Source organism: Ochotona princeps, chromosome 20 (assembly GCF_030435755.1).
Source record: "Ochotona princeps isolate mOchPri1 chromosome 20, mOchPri1.hap1, whole genome shotgun sequence".
Classification (NCBI taxonomy): domain Eukaryota; kingdom Metazoa; phylum Chordata; class Mammalia; order Lagomorpha; family Ochotonidae; genus Ochotona; species Ochotona princeps.
Window position 1 is genome coordinate 1,789,550 of NC_080851.1, and position 27,391 is coordinate 1,816,940.

The 27,391-nt window shown below is 54.6% G+C and overlaps 1 protein-coding gene and 1 pseudogene across 1 annotated transcript in view; both read right to left on the bottom strand.

The window, feature by feature from the left end:
* VWC2 (von Willebrand factor C domain containing 2) overlaps nucleotides 1–26,967 on the bottom strand; it is a 46,376-nt gene extending 19,409 nt beyond the window's left edge. Inside the window, exons 1-2 of the mRNA XM_004582229.2 lie at nucleotides 26,032–26,967; nucleotides 10,729–10,858 (exon numbers count right to left, since the gene is read on the bottom strand). Of these exons, the coding sequence (XP_004582286.2) occupies nucleotides 10,729–10,858; nucleotides 26,032–26,739 (838 nt within the window). The 5' untranslated portion in view covers nucleotides 26,740–26,967. The remainder of the gene's footprint in view (nucleotides 1–10,728; nucleotides 10,859–26,031) is intronic.
* Nucleotides 20,592–20,729, bottom strand: LOC118758181 (U2 spliceosomal RNA; annotated as a pseudogene).
* Nucleotides 26,968–27,391: the final 424 nt, after the last annotated feature.

A 27,391-nucleotide genomic window follows, 5' to 3' on the forward strand; every position in this document is an offset into this window, starting at 1 on the left:
CACACACACACACACACACACACATGATAATGCCTCATGCGATGATGGCTAAAGTGCCTCACAAAGAAACTCGGTGAATATGTGATTAAAGAGCCATTCAGCTCGCAGCTGTCAGGATTAGCAAATGGTAACAGCTCTTAAGTGAAGGCATTTGTTTTCTCAAAGATGCGATGCAATTTCCATAACTGAGGTTTATGGATACCTCCTGGGATAATGGCTTCTTTACACCTGAAGTTTATCTTCAGCAGTGCGAGGGCAGGCTGGGCCCCGTTCAACAAAGAGGGCATTTTGCATTCCCAGGAAGCATCGCTGTGGGTCCTTGCTAAGACTCCTCATTGGCTCGTTGTCTGGGAGACGTAGACAGAGTGGGCGAGTCGTTGGCAGGGCTGTTTGTCTTCTCAGAGGCGACCACCGACACTTGGCTGCTGCCAGAACGCACCCGGCTATCTGCTGACGGCGCATTGATCACTCCGGGATGCGGCAGGATGCCTGTCTTGGGATGAACGGCTTTACTGTGTGCTGTGACAGTTGACTTCCTGTCCGCCTGGGCACACAGGCGGGAGACGCTTCAGGCCACTGTGTTAATGGCCCAGTGGCTTTTCCAGGTGCACAGCGGCCGGGGAGAAGGGGCCTGCCTGGGAAGTATGGCTGCAAGCCGAAGCTCTCCTTCAGCCTTTCTGCCTGTCTGAGGCCACAGTGCTCCCAGAGCAAGTTTTAAGAGGAACCTAGAAGGAGGGCACATGGAGAAGCCCAACCTCGGGAAGAGCAGGCAGCACTTGGCATCATGAATCCTCACTGGAAGCCCGCAGATCTCACTCCATGTCACAGGGCAGACACTGAAGAGGCTCAGTCAGCCAGAGCAGGAGCACGTGGGAGGGGTCACACAGGATGCTTCTCTGTCCAGCCCCCAAACGCGGGTGCATTTTCTTCCAGGAATTAAGAGTACAGAACAAAGAGCCTCCGCAGCTGTGGTCTCCGACAGGGCCTGCGACCCACTCTCTAAGCCGGATTTTTTGCTCCTTTTCCATGTCAGACAAGGGGCTGTTCTTGGACTCCTGCCCTCCTACATACGTTATGGCCAGCAGAAGGTGTTCGCTCATTACGCGTGCGCCTCCCTATGGCTGCTGCCTGCACCTGCGCAGTCCTCTGGAAACAGCAGCTTACACCCGAATGATTTCGCAAACATAATAGTGCCATTTCCATTCTAAAAATCCATTTTTTTTTTTTGCGTTTTTCTAACTTGATCCATCTTCCCTTACAAGCCCTGGAAGTGCTCCCAAGCCAGTCACCTGCTCCTGCCCTGCCCATCATCTCCAGGCTTGAGGAGGGCACCCCTCCCCGTCCCGGGCGCAGGCTCCTCCCTTCCTGACTCCTCTCCCTTTGGTGCGAGTCCTGCTCACACTCTGCAGGTCCCTATTTCCACCTTAGCTCCTGGGTTAGCGTGCAAAGAGTCAGTCAACACCTGCAGGCTGAACTAAGAACTTCAAACTCTGTTGTGTCACTCAATGATCTGTTTACATCTGCCAAAGCAGCATTTTATAGGCACAGCAGTGTCCCTTGATTCACTCAGCCTTACTCTGAAGCATTTGATCACCAGGCACTTAGCAACAACTGGATGAAAAATCATTTCAAAGATATTTGAAGTTAGGTTGTTAAGAAGGTAAAAATGCGTGTGTCGTGTGGTAGATAAAAATGCCACCTCAAATATTTTTGTCCAGTATCGACTATCTAGGCACCATTTTGTATGAGTTAAGTTACCAAAAGAATAGCAAGGTCATAATAAAACCAGAGGTTGGGGAAATTTCTGGAGCCTTTTGTAATCCAACATAGTTGCTGTGTATCAGAGTCAGAAAATGCTCCCAGTCCTCAGCCTGAGCATTTCAGGCCGGAGACAAGTCCCGATGATGTCACTCCAAGGCAAGCAAAGGCCAGCCGTGGCAATGTCCACTGGTCTCCTGCTTCTCACATCTCGCTCACCACGTCCATCAGAACCGTAGCAAACGCACTTGTTTGCAAGGAAACCTCCCCTGGGCCAGGAGCTCATCAACACCAGGCTCCAACACTTATCTTTGTGTTTGCAGGGAAATAGCAACGTCTTCATTTTATAAAAGCAGCATAAATGCACACGTCAGCATACACACACACATGTGCCTCCAGAAATGAAAAGGACAATCAACTGTTCAAGAAAACGAGATCGTCACATTAGTGTCTTGAGGGTTCCTCCGGCCTGGAGCTACAGGCTCAGGGTGGGTTTGCTCAGGAAGCAGACCACAGATCTCCCAGGTGAGGGTATGTGCGGTGCATTCTCAAATAGTCACAGCACATTACCCAGAGCGGGTGCTCTGTGCCTAACCAGGGCTGGGCTGCAGCAAGTTCAAAGGGTGTAGCGCGCAACGGTAGTCTAAGACTAGTGGAGGCCTTTCTTTGATGAGTTTCTGGAAGCACACCAATGAAGCCATGGACGCAAGCCCTTGTTGGACACTGATCTCAGCGAAGGACTTCACCTTGGGGCGAGTTTTGTGACACAGACGGTTAAGCGCTCCACGTCAGAGAACCTGGTTCAATCCCAGCCGCTCTGCATTTCCAGCAGAACATCCTGCGGACAGCCTGTGAAGGCAGTGAGTGGTGCCCAGGCACCTGTGCCCTCGCTGCATGGAGCCTCAGGCTCCCGTGGACCAAGGAGGAGTGTCAGGCTTCAGGCCTCAGCCGAGCCCAGTCCTAGCTCTGCGCATCTGGCGAGTCGTGCACGTATTGAAGGAGTCTCTTTCTCTTTACTTTTCTCTTTCTTTATTCCTCTCTTTATTTTCATTTCTTTCTCTGTTTCTCTCTATTTCTTTTTAATGCTGTCTCTTATAAAGCAAATGAATAAATAAGTATTTTGGAAAAAAGAAAAAAGTGCTTCACATTAATAAACTACTAGCAAGTACTTTGAAGTAGTATATGTGTAACTTGATTCATTTCTTTAAAAAATGAGATTGTGCCCCAACGTTAGCAAGCGAGTAGGCTAATGTTAAATGTTTTCAAGTTAATTTTTAAAAAAGATGCTAATCCGAGGCCTTCAGAGGAGATGGAAACAGATAAATTCTGAATTTAAGAGATCAAACTTTATCCGTTCACTGCTTTTATCTGCTTTGTTAGCCATAAGAAGACCCGAGAGCTCTCTGAAGCCTGCGGATGCTCCACGGCAGCCTGGAACAGGCAACCGCAAACCCTAATTGAGAGTGGGCAGGGAAGGAAGGGCAGCTGTGTGAAAGCACCTGTTACTGAGACTGGCCAGTCCAGCGCTTCTGCAAAGACGACCAAGTAGTTTGACGCGCCCTGGGCTCTGTGAGGATTAACTGGATGCCTTCCAAGACATTCCTGCAAAACTCAAATATGAGTGAAGCAGAAAGTGCAGGTCCAGGCTGCAGACTGGCACCTTGGAGAGCCTGGGCTTGCACTGAGCAGTGCCACATGGGCTCTAGAACGTGTTCCACTGTGTTTGTGTTTACTTGTGTATTAACATTTATGGAAACTTGCTTCTTTTGGTAGCTGATATTCATTGCATTTCTTTTTCTTGTCTGGTCTGTTGGAACGCTGATAGCTGGACTTCATGGCTACCTTTAATGACTGTGATTCCTGCAGCATCCTTCTCCCTGTTAGTTCACAACTGAGTGGCCAACTTCTCTCTACCTTAATATGGCACATTTTAGGATATTATTCCTCAATATCTATCTTACACTTTACAAAGAATATATAATATATAAATTTATGTATAATACATGCAACTTATATGTAATAGAATCTCTAGAAAAACACCAACTGTGAATGTATCAATGCATTTGGAAATTCCCCATCCCATTAAGCTCTGTTGTGTTCTTCTGTCATTGCACCTGACCAAGAAACGAAGCAAACAAGAAAGCTGTGAGAACAGAGAGGTCTGTCCCCTCCTCCAGAGGTGACTGGTCAGCAACAGGGCCAAGTGGAAGTTCACCAAGATGCTGCTCCTTGGGCCCTGACCCAGACCTCCAGGCCAGGATCCTGCAGTGTGTGTTGTGACTCACACCAGCTGCTGGGGGTCCGGATCCAAAGGAGCAGCAGGTGGTGGGCTCACCAGTCACCAAGAAGAAGGACAGGAGCCTGAGGAGACTCCTCTACACGTGTGATCTCCCTGCACGTGCAGTGCCCTGTGTGACAGGCCGATTCCCCAGGAGGGAGTGCCCTGAGGACATGGGGAAGTGCAGTGCACAGAGGTGAGCAGTGGGCCCACAGGGGAGCTACTGGACAGAGACCCTTACAAAGCAGAGACTTCCTGGGCTCCTGCAGGACCCTAGGCTGGGCTCTTGAACTCTTTACAAAGTGCTTTGCCACGTGCCTGTACCGTAGGCCAGCTCCAGCTTCTTCTCCACTCCTCATGCATGCCCTGCGTGACCTTTTGCTTAAACCATGCCAGGAGCTGGGCCGTGGCTCGTTCTGTCAGGAGTTTTATTTCCCTACAAACCAATGACGTGGAGCATCTTCTTCAGTGATGGTCTCCTGTCTGTCTCATCTTCTTGGCTGAAGTGTCTGTTTGAATCTTTTGCCCGTCTTCATTGGGTTGTCTTCTCAAGTGGCATGGATTATTTGCATATCTAGATACAAGAGCTGGATCAGACAGATGATTTACTGATTTCTGAATTCTGGCCCTTGTCTTTCCATTTTTCTTATTAGTGTTCAAAAATGCAAAAAGCTTTTCCCTTCTTTACACTGTAATTCACTCTGAGTTTATTTTCCTCTTACGGATTGTGATTTTGATGTTGAAGCTAAGAATATCACAAAGATGCTCTCCAAATATTTCAGTCAGTCACATACTTTAACTTTCGTATTTTTGGTTTATGGTCCACTTTGAGTTAATATTTTCTCCCATGAAATTTGACCACAAGGAACGATTAAGAAGAGAAAAACAAGAAAAACGAATGCCCAGAGAAATGGCTGCTAAGGGGTCTCCACATAGAGAGAAGTCGGGATGGAAGACGTTTCCGGAATGTTGCTACCCTGGTTGACAATAAACACGTGAAGACTGGCATGCAGGATTTATTTCTGGGCTCTGAATCCTCCTATTATTGCACATTCTTACACCAACAAATCTTCTTCATTATATATTTTCAGTAACTTACGAATGTGGTAAATGCAAAATCTCCGACTTTGATCTTTATCAAAGTTCTTTAGGATAACTGTTATGGTTCATATAAACTTTAAGATTAGGTTGCAAATTTCTACCAAAAAAATGTAGAAAGAAAAAGGATGTTGGAACTTTTAGGAACTGGTTGAAGCTAGGAACTAGGAACTCAATCTGGCCATCCACCTCGGGTGTTAGGGCCCCACATCCTTGGGCTGCCCGCAGTGCCCATCAGAGCGTGCATGGACAGGCAGCTGGATGAACAGCAAGCACGCCAGCGTGGGCTGCAGGCTTTCCAGGCAGCGACACGTTTTCCCCAGAGCTTTTCACACACATCTGTGAGACATGTGTTTTGCATGGATTTTCTCCAAGCTTGTGGGCTCAGCTGTACTGAGTAATGGTGGGATTGGAAGAGCAAACATTATTAATTCTCAGTAAGGTCCAGCCTATCACCGCTTCCTCTTCCTCCTGGTTGGGTTTCTGCTGTCCCTTATTGTCCACTTGGGGTTCCTGACATCAAGCCTCCTGGGGCGCCGCCACACTGCAACAAACGGATTCTTTATGGAGGGTCTGAGGGAAGGCACAAGGTGCCTTTCCCCTGCAGATCGCTGTTTAACTGACCATCACTGGAGGAAAAGCAGCCTTGTGGGACCAGCCTTGCGGGACCAGCTTGCTGGCCTGGTGGTGATGTCAGAGGCACAGGGGCCTGGGCTGACTCTGCCCTGTCCTATTTCTAGGCCTCTTCCTGGGCAATCACCACCACTCTGAATGTGGTGTAGATTGTCACAGTGGACATGTCCCAGCCTTTTTAATCTTAAATATTTCTTTGACCAGTCTTTCACGTGTGTGTTCTTATTGCCATTGTTGAGGTAGTTTTGTAATTTCCACAAAACAAGCAAGCAAACAAACAAAGCAAAACAAAACAAAAAAACCCAAAAAACTAACAGTGGACTTTTGACAGGAGTTGTGTTGAATCAGAAGATGAATCTGAGACCAACAGCCACATTCATTCCCATTCTTAGATCTCCCATTGGGAAGTGGCCTCTGCTTTTCTCAGGCATCTCTAGTCGCCCTCTGAGTTCCATGACGTTTGCTGGCTTGGCTTCCGCCCTGCTGAGCTGAAATCTACCACTTGCAACTGCGTCTCGATGTGCTTTTCCTGGCTTGTTGCCGTTCAGCCAACTGCAGCTGATTTTTTTTATTAATTATTTTGCATTATGTGACAGTTTCATAGGCTCTGGGAATCCCCCCACCCCTCCCCCTCCCCTCCCCCCTGGTGGATTCCTCCACCTTGGTGCAGCATTACAGTTCAAATTCAATCAAGATTCTTTCCTTGCAAACATATACCAAGCATGGAGTCCAGCTACTTATTGTCCAGATGGGTTGAACAGTTTCTTGGGGAGACCGTCTCTGGTCCGAAGTTAGAGCTGGTAGAATATCATCCCAGTCAATTAAGAGTCCCAATATAACATCAACAGCAATTTGCAATATTATGGAATTGACATGGTTTTGAGTAACCAGTATGTTAAAAAAAAAAAAAAGCAAGTTCTTAACCACAACCTCTGATTAGCTCATTGACATTTCAATTTTAGTTTATATACAGGACCGGCTGCTATATACCTTAAAATGGCTATAAGGTACCATTCAGCTGTCTCGTGTCTATTTCATTTTAGTATTTAGCCATTTGTTGTGTTGAAGTATAATTTTCAGCCAACTGCAGCTGATTTTAAACACGGCACCTGCTAGTCACCCTCACGACAGTAACAATTCTTTCTCTACAATGCTGCCCTGCTTCTGGGGAAAGCTTGGCAGTGTTCATGGTCCCCGTGTCATGTAGGCTTTCCTCTGAGAATCCCGTGGATGTCAACCACGCACTGTCCACGTGCAGGAAGAGGCAAGGCCCTCACCAGGTCCAGCTTGGATGCTGGTGTTCACCCATCGTCCATGAAAGGGCAGTGGATCCGTTGAAGCCTCAGGCTTTATCTTTAACATGCCCAAAAAATAGAGCTATCTTTGTTTTCCTGTGATTTGGGTGTGGCAGCTGTCCCTGAGAGAGACCTGGGTTCTGTCCTCAGGGTCTGCAAGCCTTGGCGACATGGTGGCCAGCGGGTACCACGCTCCACCCGCTCTTCTTGGCATCCATAAACAGGACAGAGGCACACCGGTGGCACAGGTGCCACGCTCACACAGATGTGCGCACTGAGGACCAGGGTCCTTCAGGAGCACCTGGCACTCACCATCGACCACTGGGAATGCAAGGTCAACATGGCGCTCTTGGGCTGGTCACTGTGGGTGCAAATGTGACGGGCAGCACCAAACAGTGCCTCCCAGCATCCATTTACCACAGGAAAAACCTTGAAAGGCTGATTGTCAGAGTCAACAAAGCAAATGCATCACACTGCATTTGATTTGTGATCATCTATTTATATTCAGGGCATTCTCATTCCCAACTTTGGCTCCTTTGATGCGAGTGACTTTGGCAGCTGGGAACTGAACTGTAATTTTCCTTCTGCAGGGAGAAAGCTATTTAAGGCTACGGGTCAGGACGCGCCAATGGGAGAGGCAGAGGTCGGGCGCAGGGGACCGTGACTCGGGCCTGCCTGTGTCACCATGCTAATTCCAGCCAAGCACTAAATTTCCACTAAGACACCCCATCCTGGTGCCCTCTGGTCTGTGGCGCACTGGACACGCATGCAAAACCAACATCAAAATCAACATCACGTCTGCGTGTGGAAAGGCAACCTGTCCCTCTGTCCAGAGGTTCCCATCTCTGGTAGAAACGCCTTTCCTTTTCCCAGCAACTTCCTCTCCCGTGTCCCTGGATCTTCCCTGTCAAGGTCAGGACACCCTTTAACCTGAGGGAGACGCAAGCCATGTTCTGTCAAGAAAAATACTGACGTGACTGAATGCATTCAAAGTTATTTTTAGTTGTAATCCTGAAAAAAGGAAGTTGCTGTTTAAATTTTTAGATATATTTGGAGGGAGCCAATTATATCACATACATCTAATTTATAAAAAGAACATTTACTTCTAAAAATTTCCAGTCTTCCACCCTGCCCTCTTTCGTCCCTCGTTGTTTCTCGGGTGTGGAGGTAAAACCACACGCTGGGAAGTTTCCAGTCTCTTCAGACCATCGGTGCAAGAGGAGCCATGCTGTGTGGCCGTGAACATGTCTCATGTACAAAGCTTCCACTTCTGAATCTTGGATCACTCAGAAATAAAATCTTAAATGACAAAAAGATTGAATGCAAACAGAAATATATGACCTGGCCACCCATGAGAAAATACATTCTGATACCTTCTACAGGTGATTCTCTGCCTGTCCTTCCCAGAGGGAAAAAAAATCCTGAGGCGAAAGAACTGCACAGAAATCCTACTCCGCAGGCTCCCCGTGGGTGCTGGTGTAAACAGAACCGAGCCTGTGTCAGCAGGGCAAGGAGAGGCGAGCCTGTCGATGGTGCTGCACGGCTTCTCCGCAAGATGGGAAGCCAGAAGGCAAGAACAAGAGGCAGAACGCCAACACGGGGTACACACAGGCTGCGGACTGGGCCACTGCCTGCACGTCTGCAGATTCAGGGAGCCAGCGGTGTTGAATCCCCCTATTGTAAATACCACACTCAGGTTCCCCTGCTTCCTAAGGCCCAAGCTCGCTTTCCAATCACAGCTGCAAGAGAAACACGAACGATCCTGGATATTCACAATGCCACGTATCCAGTTCACCAGCATTTAAACCGTTCACTAGCAAGGTGTGCAAGGCTGTTGTGCAGTCACAGCCCCACTTGGGGAACTGAAGCTTCTGCTGGCAGAGCAAGACGCTGCCATAGCCCAGTCCAGGCAGACTCCGCCCACCTCCCCACCTGCTTCTCTTTCCTTGGCCCAAGACCTGCCCCTTCACTGCAACCATTCTCCACCTCACAGCTCGCGTTGGCTGTGAGTCATGGTTTCCTCACAGCTAATGCCCACGACTAGCCAGTGCTGTTAAAGCTCACCCCCCATCTCCCAGTGCACACTGTTCTTGCTGTCCCACTCTGTCACGCCCATGTCGCTCTTCCAGGGCCATCCTTCCTCAAAAGAATTGCCCACCTCTCTTTCACGTATCTATTTCAAGAGCGCACAACATGTGATGAATTCCAGATTTGTGGACAGCCAGAGGTACATGTGGCACCTCACAGCCCACATGGCAGAGCTGTCCCAGGCATCAGCAGCCCCCCGGGTGACCGTCACCACGGGCCATGTCCACAGGGCCATCAGGCCTCAACGCAGCAGCCTGAACACCAGGGATGATGACATCACATGTTCCCGCAACACGCTCCCCGCGGAGGCCCAGCAGTGTGTCATGGGTGGCGTCCATCCAGCCCAGGGCCCCCAAGGGCTTGTCAGTCCACAATGCTGTCTCCTGAGTCCCCCTGCTCTGTCACCCTCTCAGTAATGCTAAGCCAGTTCTCATCCAACACCCTTCTCCTCAGTAACCCCCAGAGTCGCACTCAGACCTCCCATCCGGGCCCCCCTTACTCAGCAGAATGTACGCCACGATTCTGTCAGGAGCAAGACCACCCCGCGTAGTGCCCATAATGCCCTGTGTGTGCTGCCCATCTCCTGGCGCTCACCCTGGGAATGGGAGCTGGGCAGGGGCACGCCGACTCTCCCTCTGCCTAATCTGCCTCTGATACATATTCAACTATGTTCCCAATTTAATTCACTTAGCAATGACAAGAAAAGGAGCCCAACCAGCATGTTTGATTTGTCTTAGAAAAAGGAAGAGCTTTGCAAGAACAAACAAAGCAAAATTAAAATAAGTCACTCTCCTCCTCGGCAGAAACAGAGCATCTCCCCAAAGAGCTAAACATCGACACGACAAAAAGCTGGCACTGCCAAGATGGAGGAGGCCCTGGCCACAGCAGCTCCTGGCCACACCCCGGGCACTGCCAAGACGGAGGAGGCCCTGGCCACAGCAGCTCCTGGCCACACCCCGGGCACTGCCAAGACGGAGGAGGCCCTGGCCACAGCAGCTCCTGGCCACACCCCGGGCACTGCCAAGACGGAGGAGGCCCTGGCCACAGCAGCTTCTGGCCACACCCCGGGCACTGCCAAGACGGAGGAGGCCCTGGCCACAGCAGCTCCTGGCCACACCCTGGGCACTGCCAAGAGAGAGGAGGCCCTGGCCACAGCAGCTCCTGGCCACACCCTGGGCACTGCCAAGACGGAGGAGGCCCTGGCCACAGCAGCTCCTGGCCACACCCCGGGCATGGCCGGCCACAGGCTCGTAGGAGCGCATGTGTGTGGGGGGCACGAGTGTCCACACTCACAGACGTGCCTCCAATGCGTCCAGCACCCTCCGCCCCAGGGGCTGCACACCCCGGGCATGGTCAGCCACAGGCTCGTAGGAGCGCATGTGTGTGGGGGGCACGAGTGTCCACACTCACAGACGTGCCTCCAATGCGTCCAGCACCCTCCGCCCCAGGGGCTGCACACCCCGGGCATGGTCAGCCACAGGCTCGTAGGAGCGCATGTGTGTGGGGGGCACGAGTGTCCACACTCACAGACGTGCCTCCAATGCGTCCAGCACCCTCCGCCCCAGGGGCTGCACATACCGTTCTTGCAGATGGGGCAACACTGGTCCGGCTCATACACAGGGTCCACGCACTCTGTCTGTGGGCACGCCGACACTGTGCACAGCACTTCACCATTGGCCTCACAGCGGCACCGCTCGCACGGGGACACCTGAAACATGAGGCCACTGTCAGGGTCATGCCTTTTCAGTCCTCACACGCCCATGTCCTACTTTTTCTCCATGGCTATACAGTGAAACAGTCAGCATTTCAGGCACATGGAAAACCCGTGGGTGCAGACACCACTGTCCCCACCCTCTCAGAGCCGCCTGGGCTTCCAGCTGTGTTCCAGTTGGGCTCCTCTGCAGCCTGCCTTTCAAAGAGAGTTTGATGCTTTCAAAACTGACTAAATAATAAATTGCTACTGAATTCCCGCCCAAACACTCATCTCAGGGATAAATCTTTTTTTCCCCAGAGGCAAAATGCCCTTCGTGCGGCCTGGAACATTCCTGGGGTTTCTAACACACTTAGTAAAGGAGACTCCGCATAGGGAAGGGGGAGGGGGCTGAGACCCTGAGGCTGTCCTCAGAGCAGGCCCTCACTGACAGTGTGTGCGCTCAGTTCCTGCCCTGGCACCTGCTGGCCAGCCAGCCTGAGGACGAGGAGGACACCAAGACTGACAGAGAACTCACCACAGGCAGAGCCGCTCAGGTCGGGCCACGATCCACAGGGGCTCCGAGCTCCCTCCAGCTTGCACACCACCCCACTCCTCTGAACACTGGCCTTGCATTTGCCATGGTGAGCCATTATCCTAAATGCTACTTTCTGGAGCCTTTCACAAGAGCAGCTCCATCCCTGGAAAGGTGCTACGGTCCCCTGTCCACTGCTGGTGACACCTGCAGACGCGGTACAGGCAACTTCCCTCCTCGAGTTCTGGGGTCCTTCCACACAGAGCTGGTCCCCTGGGATGATGTGGGACTGTGAAGTGGAAATGTGCCCTAAAACCCACTTGGAGTTTAGGGGCATGGTGTTTAGGCTGAGCTTCCTGCCCCGTAAAACTGCATGGCTGCCCCCCTGCCTGTGTGGACCTCTTCCATGAAGTGACACTATTCGCAAGGGACTGAACACAAATGATACTCACAGATGTCCTCTCACAACACAAAGCTGAGAACTGAAATCCACACAGTGTGCAGGCCACGGCAGGATGCTAACACTGAGGCCCAGCTTGGACCAGCGAAGCTCAGGTGCTAAGATGGGCACCTGCCAGGGAGTCAGGGTCCGTGTGCACGGCTGTGTGTGTGCACGGTTGTGTGTGTGCACGGTTGTGTGTGCACGGCTGTATTTATGTGTGTGCATGGCTGTATCTCCATGTGTGTGCACGGATCTGTGTGTGTGTGCATGGCTGTGTGTGTGCATGGCTGTACCTCTATGTGTGTGCAGCTGTGTGTGTGTGTGCAGGCTGTCTGTATGTCTGTGTATTGAAGGCTGTGTGTGTGTGCATGGCTGTATTTATGTGTGTGCATGGCTGTATGTGTGTGCTTGGCTGTACCTCTATGTGTGTGCAGCTGTGTGTGTGTGTGTGTGTGTGTGCAGGCTGTCTGTATGTCTGTGTATTGAAGGCTCTGTGTGTGTGTGCATGGCTGTATTTATGTGTGTGCATGGCTGTATGTGTGTGCTTGGCTGTACCTCTATGTGTGTGCAGCTGTGTGTGTGTGTGTGTGTGTGTGTGTGTGCAGGCTGTCTGTATGTCTGTGTATTGAAGGCTCTGTGTGTGAGTTCCTCTCTGTATATGTGGCAAGAAAGAAAAGCAACCTTGAAAACCTTCAGAGCCCTCAAAATGGAATTGTGCCCTGGTTGGTGCCTTAGAAGCGTAGAGAATATCTGGGGCACAGTTCTGTGCTTTGGCCACCACAGCCAGAGCTGCCCTAGCTGCTGCTGTGTTCTCCTGTTGCTGCCCTCCCACCAACCCCCACCTCAGGGGCGGCACCTGGGCCGCAAGGGCAGCTGGGCACAGTGAACAGAGCGAGAGCTGTTTCCTAGTCCTGAAAGTGGAGATGTGGAGATGTGAGACTCAGACTTAGGGTTTGCACAGCTTCCACTGCAGAGCCCGCACAGCTGGGAGGCCCCAGCCATGTGGCCCGGTCAACCGCGAGCTGGCCCTGCTGTCCCCAGGAAGAGGACGCCGTCCTGTGTACCCAAGAAGTAAGGGCAGGAGACAGGGTGACCCAGGCCACTGTGTCTTCCACTCTGGGCAAGAGCAGGAAGGCAGCAGTGCAGCCGGGAGCAGGCCTGTGTGCCAGGCCCCAGGGCTGTGCCAGGAACATAGCGCCGTGTGCAGCTGCAGATGAAATGGCTCCAGGCCCTGGGCCCGGCTCTGTGCCCGGCTCTGTGCCCGGCTCTGTGCCCGGCTCTGTGCCCGGCAAGCAGGGCCAGCTCACCAGCACGTGTCCGAGATGCTGCTGAAGACGCCTGGGTGGACATGTCCCCACAACCAGCCACAGAGCCCTGTGGAGTACGTGGCCACAGGCAGTGCTGCCACCTCCTTGAAGGTTTCCAGCTTGGTCAAACGTTAGATGGTGAGACAACTTTCTCCAAGAGATCCAGAATATACCCTCACACCTGAAGTAACACCACAAAGAACAGATGTGATGGGACCCAGTGTTCAGTGAGATCCGAATGAGCACGGGTGTGTGTTCCAGGCTAGTGGCGATATGGACACTCAGATTCACATACCCAGCTATGTGTCATTCACATGGGCTATGAGAGCCACGCAGGAAGTAGGGTGAGCAACATATTCACACATGAAGGGATCCTCCAATTTGATATGAAAGTACACAGCGTTTCAACCAAATGCTTTGCATGTCAACTAAAGATCTGAGAGCAGGGCAGAGTGTGGGATTAAATCGCTACATGAGTCAAGTTTTCCATCTTATCATTAATGAACTCAGGTACAATTAGTCATTTATCTCAAGGTTGGGGTTTGAACTATTATATCCATGAAAGAGAGCAGGCTCTGAATCATGACAGAGCAGGTGCAATTTCCACTCCATCCTCATTTGCCCATAGCAGCAATTCCTGTCACCCACAGGAGGCCCGACCACTTGGGAATGCCATAGGCTTCCCTGGGATTCAGCTCCAAGGCCCTGTCCCTGCCACACGGTCCGAGGCATGGGTGGAAATTCAGAGAAGCCCAAGCAGCGAGCACATCCAAGTGGCAGTGTTCCACCGTGAGTTGTGTGCTTGCTCTGAGGGACTGGGCGCCAGGGCACACGCCTAGGCTGAGTGTGGGCCTGATTCACGAGTGGACAACAGCCCGGGACGATTTCCCAAAGAACTGTATTGCTGTCGCTGATGGGACACTTAGACACAGAGAAGGGAAAGAATCAGATTACAGCATAACAGACCCAGGGTCCTTCTCTCCATGCTGTCATGGAGCTACTGCCCCAACTCCCACAGTGTGGATTCTGTGATGACACAAAATGGGAGTACCTGAGATCTGCCCCGGTGTGGTCCTACTGTCTTTGAGACTGCCTCTGGTCACCAGACACGGCACCCCTGAAGAGTCTATTACCAACCGCCCTGATTCCAGTCTGGGCAGAATGGGGCCAATTCAAACCAACTCAAGGGTCAGGCTTGCTGTTCAGTCATCCTGCGGTCACAACAGTCATGGGGCAAGTACAGGGTGTGGGCCTGCTGCCCTGGAGTGGACCAGCAGGGGGCCAACACTAGATCAGCTGCATGGGTGTGGACCAGTGGGGCCAGCACAGAGCATGGACCAGCTGCCCTGGAGTGGACCAGTGTGGTGCCAGCACAGGATGTGGGCCAGTTGCATGGGTTTGGACCAGCGTGGGGCCAGCACAGGGTGTGGGCCTGCTGCCCTGGAGTGGACCAGTGTGGTGCCAGCACAGGATGTGGGCCAGTTGCATGGGTTTGGACCAGCGTGGGGCCAGCACAGGGTGTGGGCCTGCTGCCCTGGAGTGGACCAGTGTGGTGCCAGCACAGAGTGTGTGGTCCAGCTGCACGGGTATAGACCAGCGTGGGGCCAGACAGGGTGTGGGCCAGCTGCACGGGTGTGAACTAGCATGGGGCATGTACGATGTGCTGACCGAGCCATGTTGGTCACCAGCACTGCTCCTGGTGGCGCACTTAGGTGCTGTGGCCTAGTGAGGGTGGCCCGTGGAGGGGGCTGAGGTCACTCTCTCGGGGAGCTGTAGAATGAGCAGTCTGGACCGCCGACCCTGTCCCTGGTGCCCGCCTCGCCCTGTGATCTCTCTTTCCACTCGCACCTCCTCCTGCCGTGATGTCTTGCACGGTGCTTCTCCAGCTTCTGAATCAGGACTGCCCCGAGCTGAGCTCAGCCTCCAAACCCGTGAGCAGAGCTCCTCTACTGCCCGTGTGCTACGCACGGCCTCGGGTATTTTGTGGAAAGAGCTGCTTGGGGATTAGCTGCCCAGCCCTCCGGAGAGGGGAGGGAAGACACCCGCTCCACTGAAAGCAGATGCGCATCAGGTTCATATCTCCGGAAGGAGTGGCAGACTCGACTCCAGTATGACAGTGACACGGAGGCGGTGACCTCTGAGCAGGGTATGTGGGACGGCTCGGGTGAACGCACGGCCTGTGGGCAGAAGGCAGCAAGCCTGGGCAGCCGCAGGGCTTTCTGTACCCTTCCTCTCCTCAAGAAAGACAGATGAAAGAGGTTGTCAGAGCACCACCCACAGGCATCTCCAGCCAGCAATTGTCACAGCTTGGCCACCAGGTGGCCAAAGGGTCTCTTTTTCAGCTATTCACTGCCTCAAGCCTGTGTGGAGGGCAGGCTTCTGTGAGGGACACGCATATAGGGGAGGTGCAGCCTGGCTCCGTGTAGACAACAAAGTCCCTGCGAGCCTCTGCCCACCTGGGACCCTCTGCCACAGGTAGGAAGAATCACCAGGCTGGGGCAGCAGCCGACCTGGAGTCACTCACGCTGCGAGGCACCCAGAGAAGCACCCACTGTGTGGATAGGAGTCCGACCCCTGACCAGGAGGGCTCCAGCCCCGTGACCTGTCAGTCCCATGCTCCCGCTGTGGCCTTGCCAGGTTCCCTGGTGCCTGCTCCATCTGCTGTCCCTTCCTCCAAGGGACATGGTCCACTCTCCATGTTGTGGGACAAGTGAGAGGCAATGCATGCAGCCAGTGGCGGCCAGGGACAGAGAGCTGGGGCAGCTCAGCCTTCTATGAAAGATGCTCTCTGCTCCACGGGGGAGTCTGTGCCCAAAGGGACTCAATGAAGACCTGTCCCAGACACTGTCAGCCACAGGACAGAGCTGGCACTGGGGACCACGCAGGCATTGCCACGGCGCCTGAGCAAGCCCCTGGTCTACTCCAGCTCCCATGTCCAGTTCTAGGTCATTTGCCTCACTTACAGGAGTAGCTCCTGGTTCATTCCCGAGGGTCAAAGCTGACTGGGTGCACACAGCAGGTTGAGTTGGTGGAAGGAGCTGCACGGGAGGGTAGCTATGAGGCCCAAAGCCTGACAGTGCTGGGGCTGACCCCTGGCAGAGTGGATGTACCCCTCAACTCCTGCTCTGGCCAGGGCTAGGAGCTGACCCCCGACAGAGTGGACATACCCCCAGACCCCCTGCTGCAGCCAAGGCCGGGGCTGTGGGAAGCCAGGTGATGTGGAGTTGTGTTAGTGTAATTTGCACACCCACAGTAGGCTAAATGAGGTTCCATGCAGAAGCCATGGGACATCACAGAGCACCACCACTTGGGCCGAGCTCAGAAGGCAGCCCTGGAAGCTTTCTTTAAAAAACCTCAAAGAGCAACTCCCTTTTGTTTTTGAATTAAAGGCTTAAAGCTAAGAAATCCCTGGGACAAAGAAGAGAGCTTCATGTTACTGAGTATCAGAGAGTACAATCCTGTGGCTGCTGCCCTGTAAGAACAGTCTCCTGTAGGAGGCTGTGGTGAGGACGGCAAGCACAGGGTCTGCGGCCAGTGGCCAGTGGGAGGACCTGGCAAAACTGCAAGGGAGTTGAACTGAAGCCAGCATGCAGGGCTGCACTTCTGGGCAGGCCAGGCTCACACCCTGCTACAAGGTGCCATGCGGGCATCTGCCAGGAGGCCCCTGACTTCCAAGTCTCGGTGCTGACTGAGCCTCAGCTGTGTCCAACATCATCCCTCGCACCTAGAGGCAAAGAGGGCTTCTTCTCTGGTTCTGCCACTGAGGGAGTCCCTGATCCCGAGAGGCCACTCATCTCTCCCCTCCTTGCCTGCCGGAGCAGTCCAATCCCCGGGAGAGGGGGCGTTGGCATCCTGCTGCCCGTCTGCATCAGAATGCCAGGTGAAAGCCTCTACACCTGGCACGGCCCTGTGTCCCCTGAGCAGTGGTGTCACCAGCCAGGAAATGCAGCCCCTGACACACCAAAGGAACTGCTAAGCAATGTGCGATTTTCTTGTCACTAATGTGATCGCACTTGGCTTGTTTCAAATCTCTTCACAAATAGAGATGGAAAACATCCAGAACTTGAAAGAACATTATAATGAAGAGGCTGTTCTTCGAGGGCCAGCATTGTGGCATGGCAAATAAAGCTGTCGCCTGTAACACTGATAGCCCATGTCCCAGCGGCTCCACTTGCAATCCAGCTCTCTGCTAATGGACTAGGAAAAGCAACACTTGATGGCCCAATTGCTTGGGCCCCTGCCACCCACATGGGAGACCTGGAAGAAGCTCCTGGCTCCTGGCTTCTGCCTGGCCCAGTCCTTGCCGTTGCGGCCATCAGGGGAGTATACCAGCCGATTAAAAAAAATCTCTCTTGCTCATTCACTCCCTATCTGTCTCTATTTTCGAACTCTGACTTTCAAAGGAGACACCGTTTTCCAAGCTGGAAAGGGAGGTCCCATGCAGAAGCCATGGGACATCACAGAGCACCACCACTTGGGCCTACACTGCTGTGTAGAAACACACAAGAACAAGAGTATGATGCTGGGAACTGTCCAGTCCCCGGATGTGCCTGAGGACGCTCCTCATGCCATGGTGCCAGCACCCCAGCACGCGCATAGCTAGGCAGGGAGGGAACAGCCTTCTGAGGTCCCCGCCCCTCACTGCAGGACTGGCAGAGAGCTTAGCACAGAGGCCCCAGGATGGACGTCCCTGCCAGCAGGAGGGATCTACTTCAGGATTTGGCTGACAGCTGAGCTGGCCTCAGTTGCCTTTCCCAGCAACAGGGGGTTTTGTTTAACGATCTGATTAGTAAATAGTTGCCCACTCAAAACTCAGACCCCAAAAGGTGCTGATACACCTGCTTGTAACCGTTTCTGGGAACTGACAGTTGCAACCTGCAACCAGTATCCCTCCTGGTCTGGAGCTGTGGGCAGTCCTGCCCAGCTGTCGCCCTCTGGGGTATCCTGCCCAGCCATGACATCTCCCACTCCCTAATGCGGGCAGTCTTGCCCAGCCGCCATGTCCCCTGCTCCCCTGTGACGGCTGTGAACACAGCCATCTTGTCCCCCACTGCCTGTAGAGTCCCCTTGAAGTCATTTCAGGAAAGCCTTTCAGGAATCAACCCTCTGTTGTTGCCCAGGGCTGTCGCTGTTCAGGCCTGTTCCAGAAGCTGCTGGTGTCGGCTGGCACTTCTCTCCCTTGCCCTCCTCCAGCTCAAGGCAGTTGCCTGTCCTCAGGCCGCCCTGCGGTCTGGGCTGCCTGTGGTCTCACAGTGCCATGGTCCCATGTGGATAACCCCTACTCACCTTGCCTCAGCCTCACGGGGCTCCTGCATTAAATGTCTCTCACACAGGCCTGACAGTCTCCGCGACTCCCATCGCACAGTGCTGGGGCTCCTCCCCCGTCAGACCCCTCTCTCCCCAGTCCATCCATGGGCCTGGCTCCAGAGGGCTGCCTGTCGCGTCCCTGGACTCTGAAACTCCACTGTGAGTCTCAATTCCAGTGAGCACGCCTTCACTCATACAAGTTCTGTCTGATTCTTCAGCAAAGCTGACCAACATTTGGGATATACATATTTATATATTACTATGTTTCTGTTCTTTGTCCACACATGCCATTCCTGCACTGATGTCTTCATTCAACACCCGACAGAGCTCCGCCCCCACTTTGTCCTGGCTGCCTCTTGCTTACAATGGCCTTTCTCTGGAAGACAACTGAGAAATGTTTGCAGTTGGATGCAGAGTGTGTTACCCTGGTGTGTGTCTGCAGTCGCCTGCAGACCCTATAGAAAATCCCCAGGTGACCCCACAGACCTCTCCTGAGACCCCAGTCTGGGCTGCACAGCCCTCTGCAGCCACTCCTCTGGGAAAGTTTGGGTCTGCCTCTCCTCTGCATGGCACTGCACCCCAGGGAGGCCCGTCTGCCCACGGACATGACTCCTTTGCCGGGGGAGGTTAGGAGCCCAGCCGTGTCCCAGCCTAGCCCTGTGAGCACCACGGGCTCTGCTCTGGGCCTGGCTGGCAACCTCTGGGAAGGTGGTCTTCTCATGTTCTCACCACCTTTGCTGTGGTGCTGGGGAGAGGTGTTGCCCACGAGCTTCAATGTTTGGTTGATTTGATAACATGGGTTTCCAGCAAAGGGCTGACCTCCTTGGGTTTGACACAGCATCACTTCCGTCATCACTGAAGAATGTGTGTGGTCCCCATGGTTTTCCACAACTTCTGGCAGGACACTGAGCCATCAGCAGATCCTGGCATCCTCCCTCTCTGCTGCTCCGAAGGCAGGTGTGTCCTGGCCATACCCTGCTGCCTGGCAGAAGCGGAAGGGCAGTGAGTTCTGGTTGCCAGGACCTCAGACCTAGAACACAGAAACAGCAAGGACTAGCCCAACCATGGGGTCAGGAGAGGCTGCTGTGAATGGCAATGGCACAGTGGGCCAGGGGGCAGTCCCACACCCAACAGCGCCTGCCCAGGCCTCGTCTGTCACTCAGAAATGAACTTCAGGGCCTACGTTATGGCACGCAGTTTAGGCTGCTGCCTGCAGCTCTGGCATCCTGAATGCCAAGACCTAGCTGCGCTGCTTCAGATCCAGCACCCTGCTGATGCAACCACGTGGGAGACCTGGATGCTTCTCCTTGCCCCTGGCTGTGACCTGGCCCAGCCCTGGCAATTGCAACCATTTGGAGAGTTAATCAGCAAATGGCAAATGGAGGAGCCTCTTGGTCTTTCTTTCTCTCTATAACTTCCAAATAAATTAATACTTTATTTTTAAAAATAAATAAGCCACAACTATAGGGCCAATTATTCATAAAAAGCAAGAGTGGATCGTGAAAATCCCGCTCCCCTGTGGAATTTCTGGGGGACCCGGTTACTCCATAGAATGTTGTCCACTGACTGACAAACAGCATTCAAGATACGGTGAACACAGAATGCGTGAAGTGACTTTTCCATGGGAACTGTCCATATTTGGAGAGAGCATCTGAGTGGCAAGTGCTTTGCGACAGAACTCAGCCCTGATGGCTCCCCTGGGGCAGCAAGAACAGGTGCAATGAGTCTTGCTGCTGGCCTCAATGGGCACAGCTGTGCAGGGGCCACTGCCTCCCACCAGGGCACCTGTAGCAACCCTGGACATCCATGGCAGCTGGACAAGCAGCTCTGCTGGAGCTGAGCAGGTGCCAGCTGCTTTCAGGGCACCTCACAGACCCTCAAGCACAAGAATGGGAGCAGGACACAACCCCAGCTCCTCACAGCACAGTCACAGTGGATCTCTGAGCGTCGCACCTCGAAGGACGGGGTGTGAGAGTGCAGCAGGGGCCCCACACCTGTTGTGTGCATCAGCTGGCTGTGGGACTTTGGAAAAGCCCCAGGGTTTCCCAGATGAAACCCTACCAAGTGCTGGGTTTGTGAGACTGTGGTGGAGCCCAGGCCTGCACGTGTGACTGCGGCTGGCTGGGGAGCAGAGACCTGCTCAGACTTGTATGGCTGCTGTATGAGACTCGTGCCATAGTCACAAGGTGCCAGCAAGCCGGGTATTTATAGGAGCCTCTTACTCATTAAACAACATCCCTGGTCATACACTGGCCTCGCACACTACACTTGATCTTAGCCAAAAGGCCGAGAAGCGATGGCCTCGCACACTGTGAGCCAGGCAGAACACTGCCTCTGGCTGCATCTGGCTCTGGGGTGGCAAGCTTTCCTGTGAAGATCCCACTGTGGCTGCATACCATCCACCTAACCACTGCCATGATCCAGTCCCCATGACTGCCAGGCCCTCGACCATCACTACCCCCAACCATCACCATGGCTCCAGCCCCTGGTCATCACCATGGTCCTGCCTACCTCCAGAGAACTGGTGTTGCATTAACCCCATTGAAATTTCCCTTGGTGTGCTCTGTCCTTCACAGCACTCCCCTGCCCTCAGTTACCTTCTCCAGTGTCTGCTGTGCCCCAGAACTGGCCATGACGTCCACCATCCATGGGGCCCTCCCTTTCACGGTCCCCCAGACTGGTCACTGTTCTCTGGGACCCTCCCCTGCACCCAGTGTCCACCAAAGTCCCCCACGTCCGCTGTCTGCTTGAGTCCATTCTCTGAGTCTGATCCTCCAGAACCTGCCCCATGTCCACTGCACGTGGGACAGTCCCAGGGCCAGCACTCACCAGAGTCCTCCTGTGCCCACCGGCACTCTTCCCACTGCCTTCACAAACATTTGGGCATACACGCTTCACTACCAGTACAGCTTGGTTACTCACACTTTGAACACGGACACGTGTCATGTCTTGGGTGGCTTGTGGGCTGAGTATTTATGGGACACCCGTGTAAACCAGGTGGCCCGTGCCTGACTAAGCTGTTCTTTCTCCAGACACCTGCAGTTCTCTCTGCCACACCCAGCATGGCTGCCCTCATCATGTGGTCGGGCCAACCTGGAGGCCCCACAGTTCAGGGAACCTGGCCCACGGGGACTTCAGCCCCGGCTCTGCCATTCAGCAGTCCCAGAGGCTGTGCTGTTATTTAACTTTTGTGCGTCTTAGGTTCCTTCCATTTAAGCCTGCTGCACAGCTTATCAAAGAAGGCAGTCTGAAACACAGGCGTCTCCACGTGCGGGCCCCTCCCAGCGGAGGGGCAAGACAGGGAACTCAGCAGTTCTGTAGGCTGTGTGGCCCCAGAGAGGCAGAAGTCTGGGGAAGCCATGTGAGGAGCCCCCCCTGCTGCTCAAATGGTTACTGTTTCAATGACTTCAGACAGAAAGGCAAGCACTGGAGGTCCAGGATGTGCAAACCTGAAGTGAGCGGCAGCCTGGTCCCAGGCCTGAGACCGACTCCCGGGGAAGAGCAGAACGGGGACACACATGGCCTTGCTTCACTCGGCAAGCCCAACTAGTCTTAGCACTGCTTTCCACCAAAGGAACACAGATCCTGAAAGTGCCCCTTTGCATGGTGTCACCTCATTGCTATGGTAGACACCTGTACAGATGGAGGCCTGGATTCGGAAGTCCCTTTTCATGGATAAAAGCCTACAAATGAGACTGTGCACCAGGATGACCAGTGAGTCAGCCACGGGGCTGGTGACAGAGGGCTGCGTAACTCAGCAGCCCCATCACTTCGCCTACTTTGGCTGTCTCCCTCTCCACCGGGCTCAGGTGCTGAAAGCCTGGCAAATAGCACTCTTCAATAATTCACTTTTTCTTTCTGTTGTAAAGATGGATACAGCTGCCAGCTCCTGGAGGTGTGATAAGCAGCAGTGAGGCATGAAGCTGACCCACTGCCAGTCACAGCAGTAGGCACTCTGGCTGACCCAGTCCAGCTCATGTCAGAGTGGCCTGCAGTCGGCCTGGCTCAAATGGAAATGGCTACTCGGCATCCCCAACGTGGGAGCAACTTGCCGTGTTGAAAGACTATTTCTCACTAATGTGCTTCCAACTCGATTTGTGCTCAGCAAAGCTGAACTTCAACTGCTCACCGTCCCTGTGGCTGCCTCCTACTGCATATGATACAAGGACCCAGGCAAGATGGCAACTCCCACAGTGGTGTCCAGAGTGGAGCCAGGGCATCACAATGGTGCAGTGGGCCTTGCATGCGTGTGTCTGGCGTTCGTGTATTGCCACACTCTCGGTGCTGCCTCACATTCTTCCAGTCAAACCTGTGGTGCCCAACCTCCAAGGCACTGCCACCATCTCCTGGGACTCGTTTGTCATGGACACCCTGTATTCTAGACTGTAAACTCCCCGAATGGACATGCCCAAGATGTCATTTGCAAAGCCTCTCAGTGTGACTCTGTTTGTAGACAGCATCTTCAAAGAGGTGATTAAGTTAGAATGATGTCATAAGTCACCCCAGTCCGGTAGCACAGCTGACTCAGACACACACACACAACACTGACCATGAAAAGGCCCAGTGAGCACAGCCTGGGCAAGCATGGGGAGGTCTCCACTGGAACCACACCTTGCAGAAACACCATGATCTCAGGCTCCACCTGCCAGGCCTGTGACACTACCAGGGCTGCTGGCTGAGCCCTGATGTCCCTGGCATGTCCCAGCAGACCAACACACTCTGGGGAACAGAAAACATGAAAATACCACCTGCTAGCCTAAAAGAAAGTGTAAGCCCACAAATGAGCTTCCTGGTCAACACTGGATGCCTGTCAGAAGCTGAAGATGAAGACACCTGGTTTGACCGACAGGGTGGTAGTGGTGGGGTGATGCTATTAGTGAGATGAACCTTCCCTGAAGAAGCAAGGAGGGCATTGCCATCACAGTCAGCAGCCTCCTGGCCTGGTGTCGGGGTCAGCTGGGCTATGAGGGCCAGGGCTCAAGCTCGGATGAGACAGAGAAGGAGGAGGGGTTGGGAGTGGACAGAGAGCTGGGCAGAGAGGTGGCAAGCACACGTGGGCCCGAGACAATGCAAGCGGCCCTGCTGGGAGCCAAACCCACAGCATGTCCCCATCCCAGCAGACTCTGGGGCTTATCTGCAGCTCCATCAGACACCCACAGGAGGGCCTCCGCCAGCGGTAATTTCCTCTCTCTGGAGCGAGAGCAGACGGGGAAGAGCCCGTGCGTCTCCAGGGACGCAGTGCAGACACAACCTCACTCTTGCCTCCTCCCTCCGGGAGGCACACGTTGTTCCAGGCGTGACCCTGTCACAACACATCTCCATCTGAACCTCTTCCAGTGTGCTGCGCACACTGCCAGCTGCAGTTTCTCCCTCAGACCCTGGGCATCCAGAGCAGAACTGTGAACACCCACTGGGCCTTGCTTCTGCATCCCGCACATCCTCGTGCGTGTGCGCCACAAGCCCCATGCGTTCACAGCTGAGCCCGAAACCTGTTCTCTCAACACTCAGCCCCATGGCGTGGTCCTGTGCAACCACAGGCAATCCAAACTGACCCTGAACACCTGTACAAGGCCACATGCTCAGAGGGATGCCCGAGAATGTCCCTGACACTCCCCCCAAAGGAGCAGCAACACGTCATGGCACTCGCCTGCAGCAGCAGCAGGTCTGTACCACTGACCTGGTTGCAAGCCTGCATCCAGCATTGGGTAAGGACTTGCGAATGTTAAGAATGAGATGTCACCGGAGCTGGGAGATTTACTCTAGCATTTCAATGAAGTTTTCATTCCGCCTGAGACTTCACTGTTTCCCATCCTCCTGTTGCTGGTGTCACTGTCCATTGTGAGGCTTGGAAAACATTCTATACATGGACCATCAACTTGTGCAACCAGGAATCCCACAGCAGATCACCATGGGCAAATGCTGTTCTGAGGGTGAGTGTCTGAACCCAGACTGGTGAGTTCCTCCCCATACCTGGTCCCAGGCACACTGAGGCCAGGCTGGGCGGTGTTTGAGCTCAGCTGACCCAGGGGACAGTTCCAGGAAGTGATAGTGGAACTTGGAACCTCACAACCAGCTCAGGGCACTCACTAGAAACCAGCTGCTTAACTCCAGTACCAAAACAAAGGGGAAAGCTTTTGGGGAGACAGCCACAGGACTCAGTCCCAGGCTAGAATCAACGCCTCAGGGCTGTTCTGTGCACCTCTGGCTACCTGCCTGGAGAGCTACCACAGAATGTCCCTGTAGAGGGCGAACTTCCAGAACCGCTCCAAGGGAGACTCCCACTTAGATGCTCGTTTTCCCAAGCCCTGCACGCAAAGGTTGTGCTCAGCAGAGCAATGCATGTCTACAGCGCCCTCTGCCCATGAGACAAGGCACGTAGGTGCCTGGGGCTCCCCTACCCTTGGAGGCAGGCACCCCACCCCCTGCCCCCACCCACTAAAGAGATTCAGCTCAGTCAAAGCCAGGACGGAAACCCAAGTTTCTTGACTCTGAAGTCCGGCTCTAACCATACTGGGGACCTCGTCTGCAGATCTGTCCCCTCCTGGCGTCATCTTTCTAGGACACTGCACCCTGTTCACCTGCCAGTCCTTGCACCCTGACATATCTACCCACATGTGAGCTTCAGTGGGCTCCTACCTGTCTGCCTGCCAGCATGCGCTTTGGGGCTGCAGGGTCCAGGCTCGGGCAGCCCCCAGGGAAGGTGCGGGCCAGGTCCCCGACAGCTTCAAGGAGTGGTTGCTGAGCAGTAGTGCAGATCTCTCCAAAGGCAGCAGTGAGGCAGGGTTTAACCTCCGGCCAGGCAGGTGTGCTGCCCGGGGACTGGGCTGGGGTTCCAGTGGAGGTGGAATGAAACTCAGGAGCTAGGGAGCAGGGTTTCCTAGGAACTGCCTGACCTTTAACACTTGATTCAGATATTTCGGTCCTGGTTTTTCTCTTCTGTGTAATGGAGAGGGCAGAAAATTCACAGTTTAAACGAATGCACATGGCCAAGCACAGCCTGGAGCCGTCCACACAGGAGGCACCAGGCAGATGGCTGTGCGCGCAGCGTGCCTCCCGTCCCTCCAGCATGGACCAACCTGTCACCAGCCCTGACGATCCGGCTTAGCCGCCCACTAGCGCAACACTCGCAGAGCAAATGTTTTGATTCATTTTAGCTTGCGAACCTGTGCACGACACCATAACACAGGTGCATACATGGCTTGCTTAGATGTCCAGTCCCCCCCTTCATGAGTCATTAGCTGAGGGATTTGTCCAAAAAAGGCAAGGCGAATTACCGAGTTGCCAAATAGATCGCCGCACTCTCCGGCAACACCTCTTTATCCAGAGTAATGGATTAGTGGTCCAAGTCAGGCCCGCAGCCTGGCGCCACACAAATGAAACCCCTTCACAGTCAATCCCAAAGGAGTCCGCCCTGGGCAGGACTGAAGTTCTGGCCCGGGAAGAGTGAGGTCGCCACCGGAGGGCAGCTGCACTGCGTCCCCACCTCCACCCTCTCCTGGAGCCCAGAGACCGCCTCCCGGGGCCAGCTGGGACCCGGTCCCCAACAGCTCCACCCCTTCCTGGCAGGTGGACCGCGTGGCGGCGGACGCACGCCTCTTACCACGAACTCTTCCAAAGTCTGGTAGATCTTTCCTCGGAACTCGCAGTAGCTCTTCCTCTCTTTGCACTGCGGGCAGCACTGGCTCGTGTCGACGTGAATGCAGCGCGGGTGCAGGCGCGGGCACTCAGGCTGCGCGCACAGCGGCCCCTCCTCTGTGCACAGGCAGGGGCAGGCAGACGGGCCAGGCGCGAACTTCTCCCCGATGGCGTACACGAAGCCGCTCTCGTCCACACAGCCCTTGCCGCGGTAGTCTGGGTATGCGTACTCCTCGGGCGGCTCCGGCGTGGGCGGGAGATCCGGGCTGGTGGCGTCCTGGGCGGCGGCGGCGGCGGCGGCGGCCACGGGATCCCCCTGGGGGGCGTCCCCGCGAGACGGAATCTGCAGATCCCCGGCCTTGGCGCTACCGCCCTGGGCGGCCCAGGCCTGCTTCTGCCTGCTCCACGCCTCCCGGCCTGAGAGCCCTCTGCCGCTCTTGCCTTTCCAGTCCCGGCTGCCGCCGCCTTCTTCCCTCGCGGCGCGCCCGAGCTCGCTCACCCGCCCCGGGCCGTCCCGAGACGCGTGCTCGCGCTTTTCCTGGCCCGGCTGCTCGGGCGCCCGGGCCAGCTTCTCCAGAGGGATGCTCGGGCTACACAGAACCACCATCAGGCAGCAGGTGACCAGGAGGGAGCTGGAGAGAGCGCCAACTGCCATCGCAGTGGAGCTGGGCATCCCCTACCGCGTCCCGGCTGGCGAGCGGGCGGGCGGGGAGCGAGTCGCATTCACAGCCCGCGGGCGCGCCGCCGCCAACCGGGAGCCGCCGTCCCTGCGGAGAGAACAGCAGCACAACTGAGCCCCGTGGTCCGCGCGCCCCGGCCCGCCACGGCCCCTCCTGGCTCCCATGTCGCTCCAGGCGGCGAGCTGGACTCCGGGGGCGGGGACAGCCCGCCTGGGATCCGGGCGCAGCCAGGGCCCTTGGACACCGCTGGTTTAAGGGAATGAAACCGGAGCGACGTCCAAGGAAAAGCCCAGCCGGCGGCGATGCGTGCCTTGGAGAGTAGCAGGGAGAGCCAGGCGCAGCTGTGCAGCCGGGCTGCAGCCAGCGGGCCCGCGCTCCCGCTGAGCTCGCCCAGGAGCCACCCAATGCAGTCACCCCACCCGGGGCGTCCCTCCACCCCCGCCCGAGGTCCCGACCACGCTTCTCAAGGATTAGCGGGCAGAAGATTCCGCAGTGGAGTTGGAGACTGATGGACGTGCAGGGAGAGCAAAGTTCTCACCTACCCTGGGGGACCCCGCGGCTCCCATTGTAGTCACAACTTGGCAAAAGCCTCCAGTCCCGGGAGAGCACACCCCTTCCACTCCCCTGACTACCTGGAGGTCACCC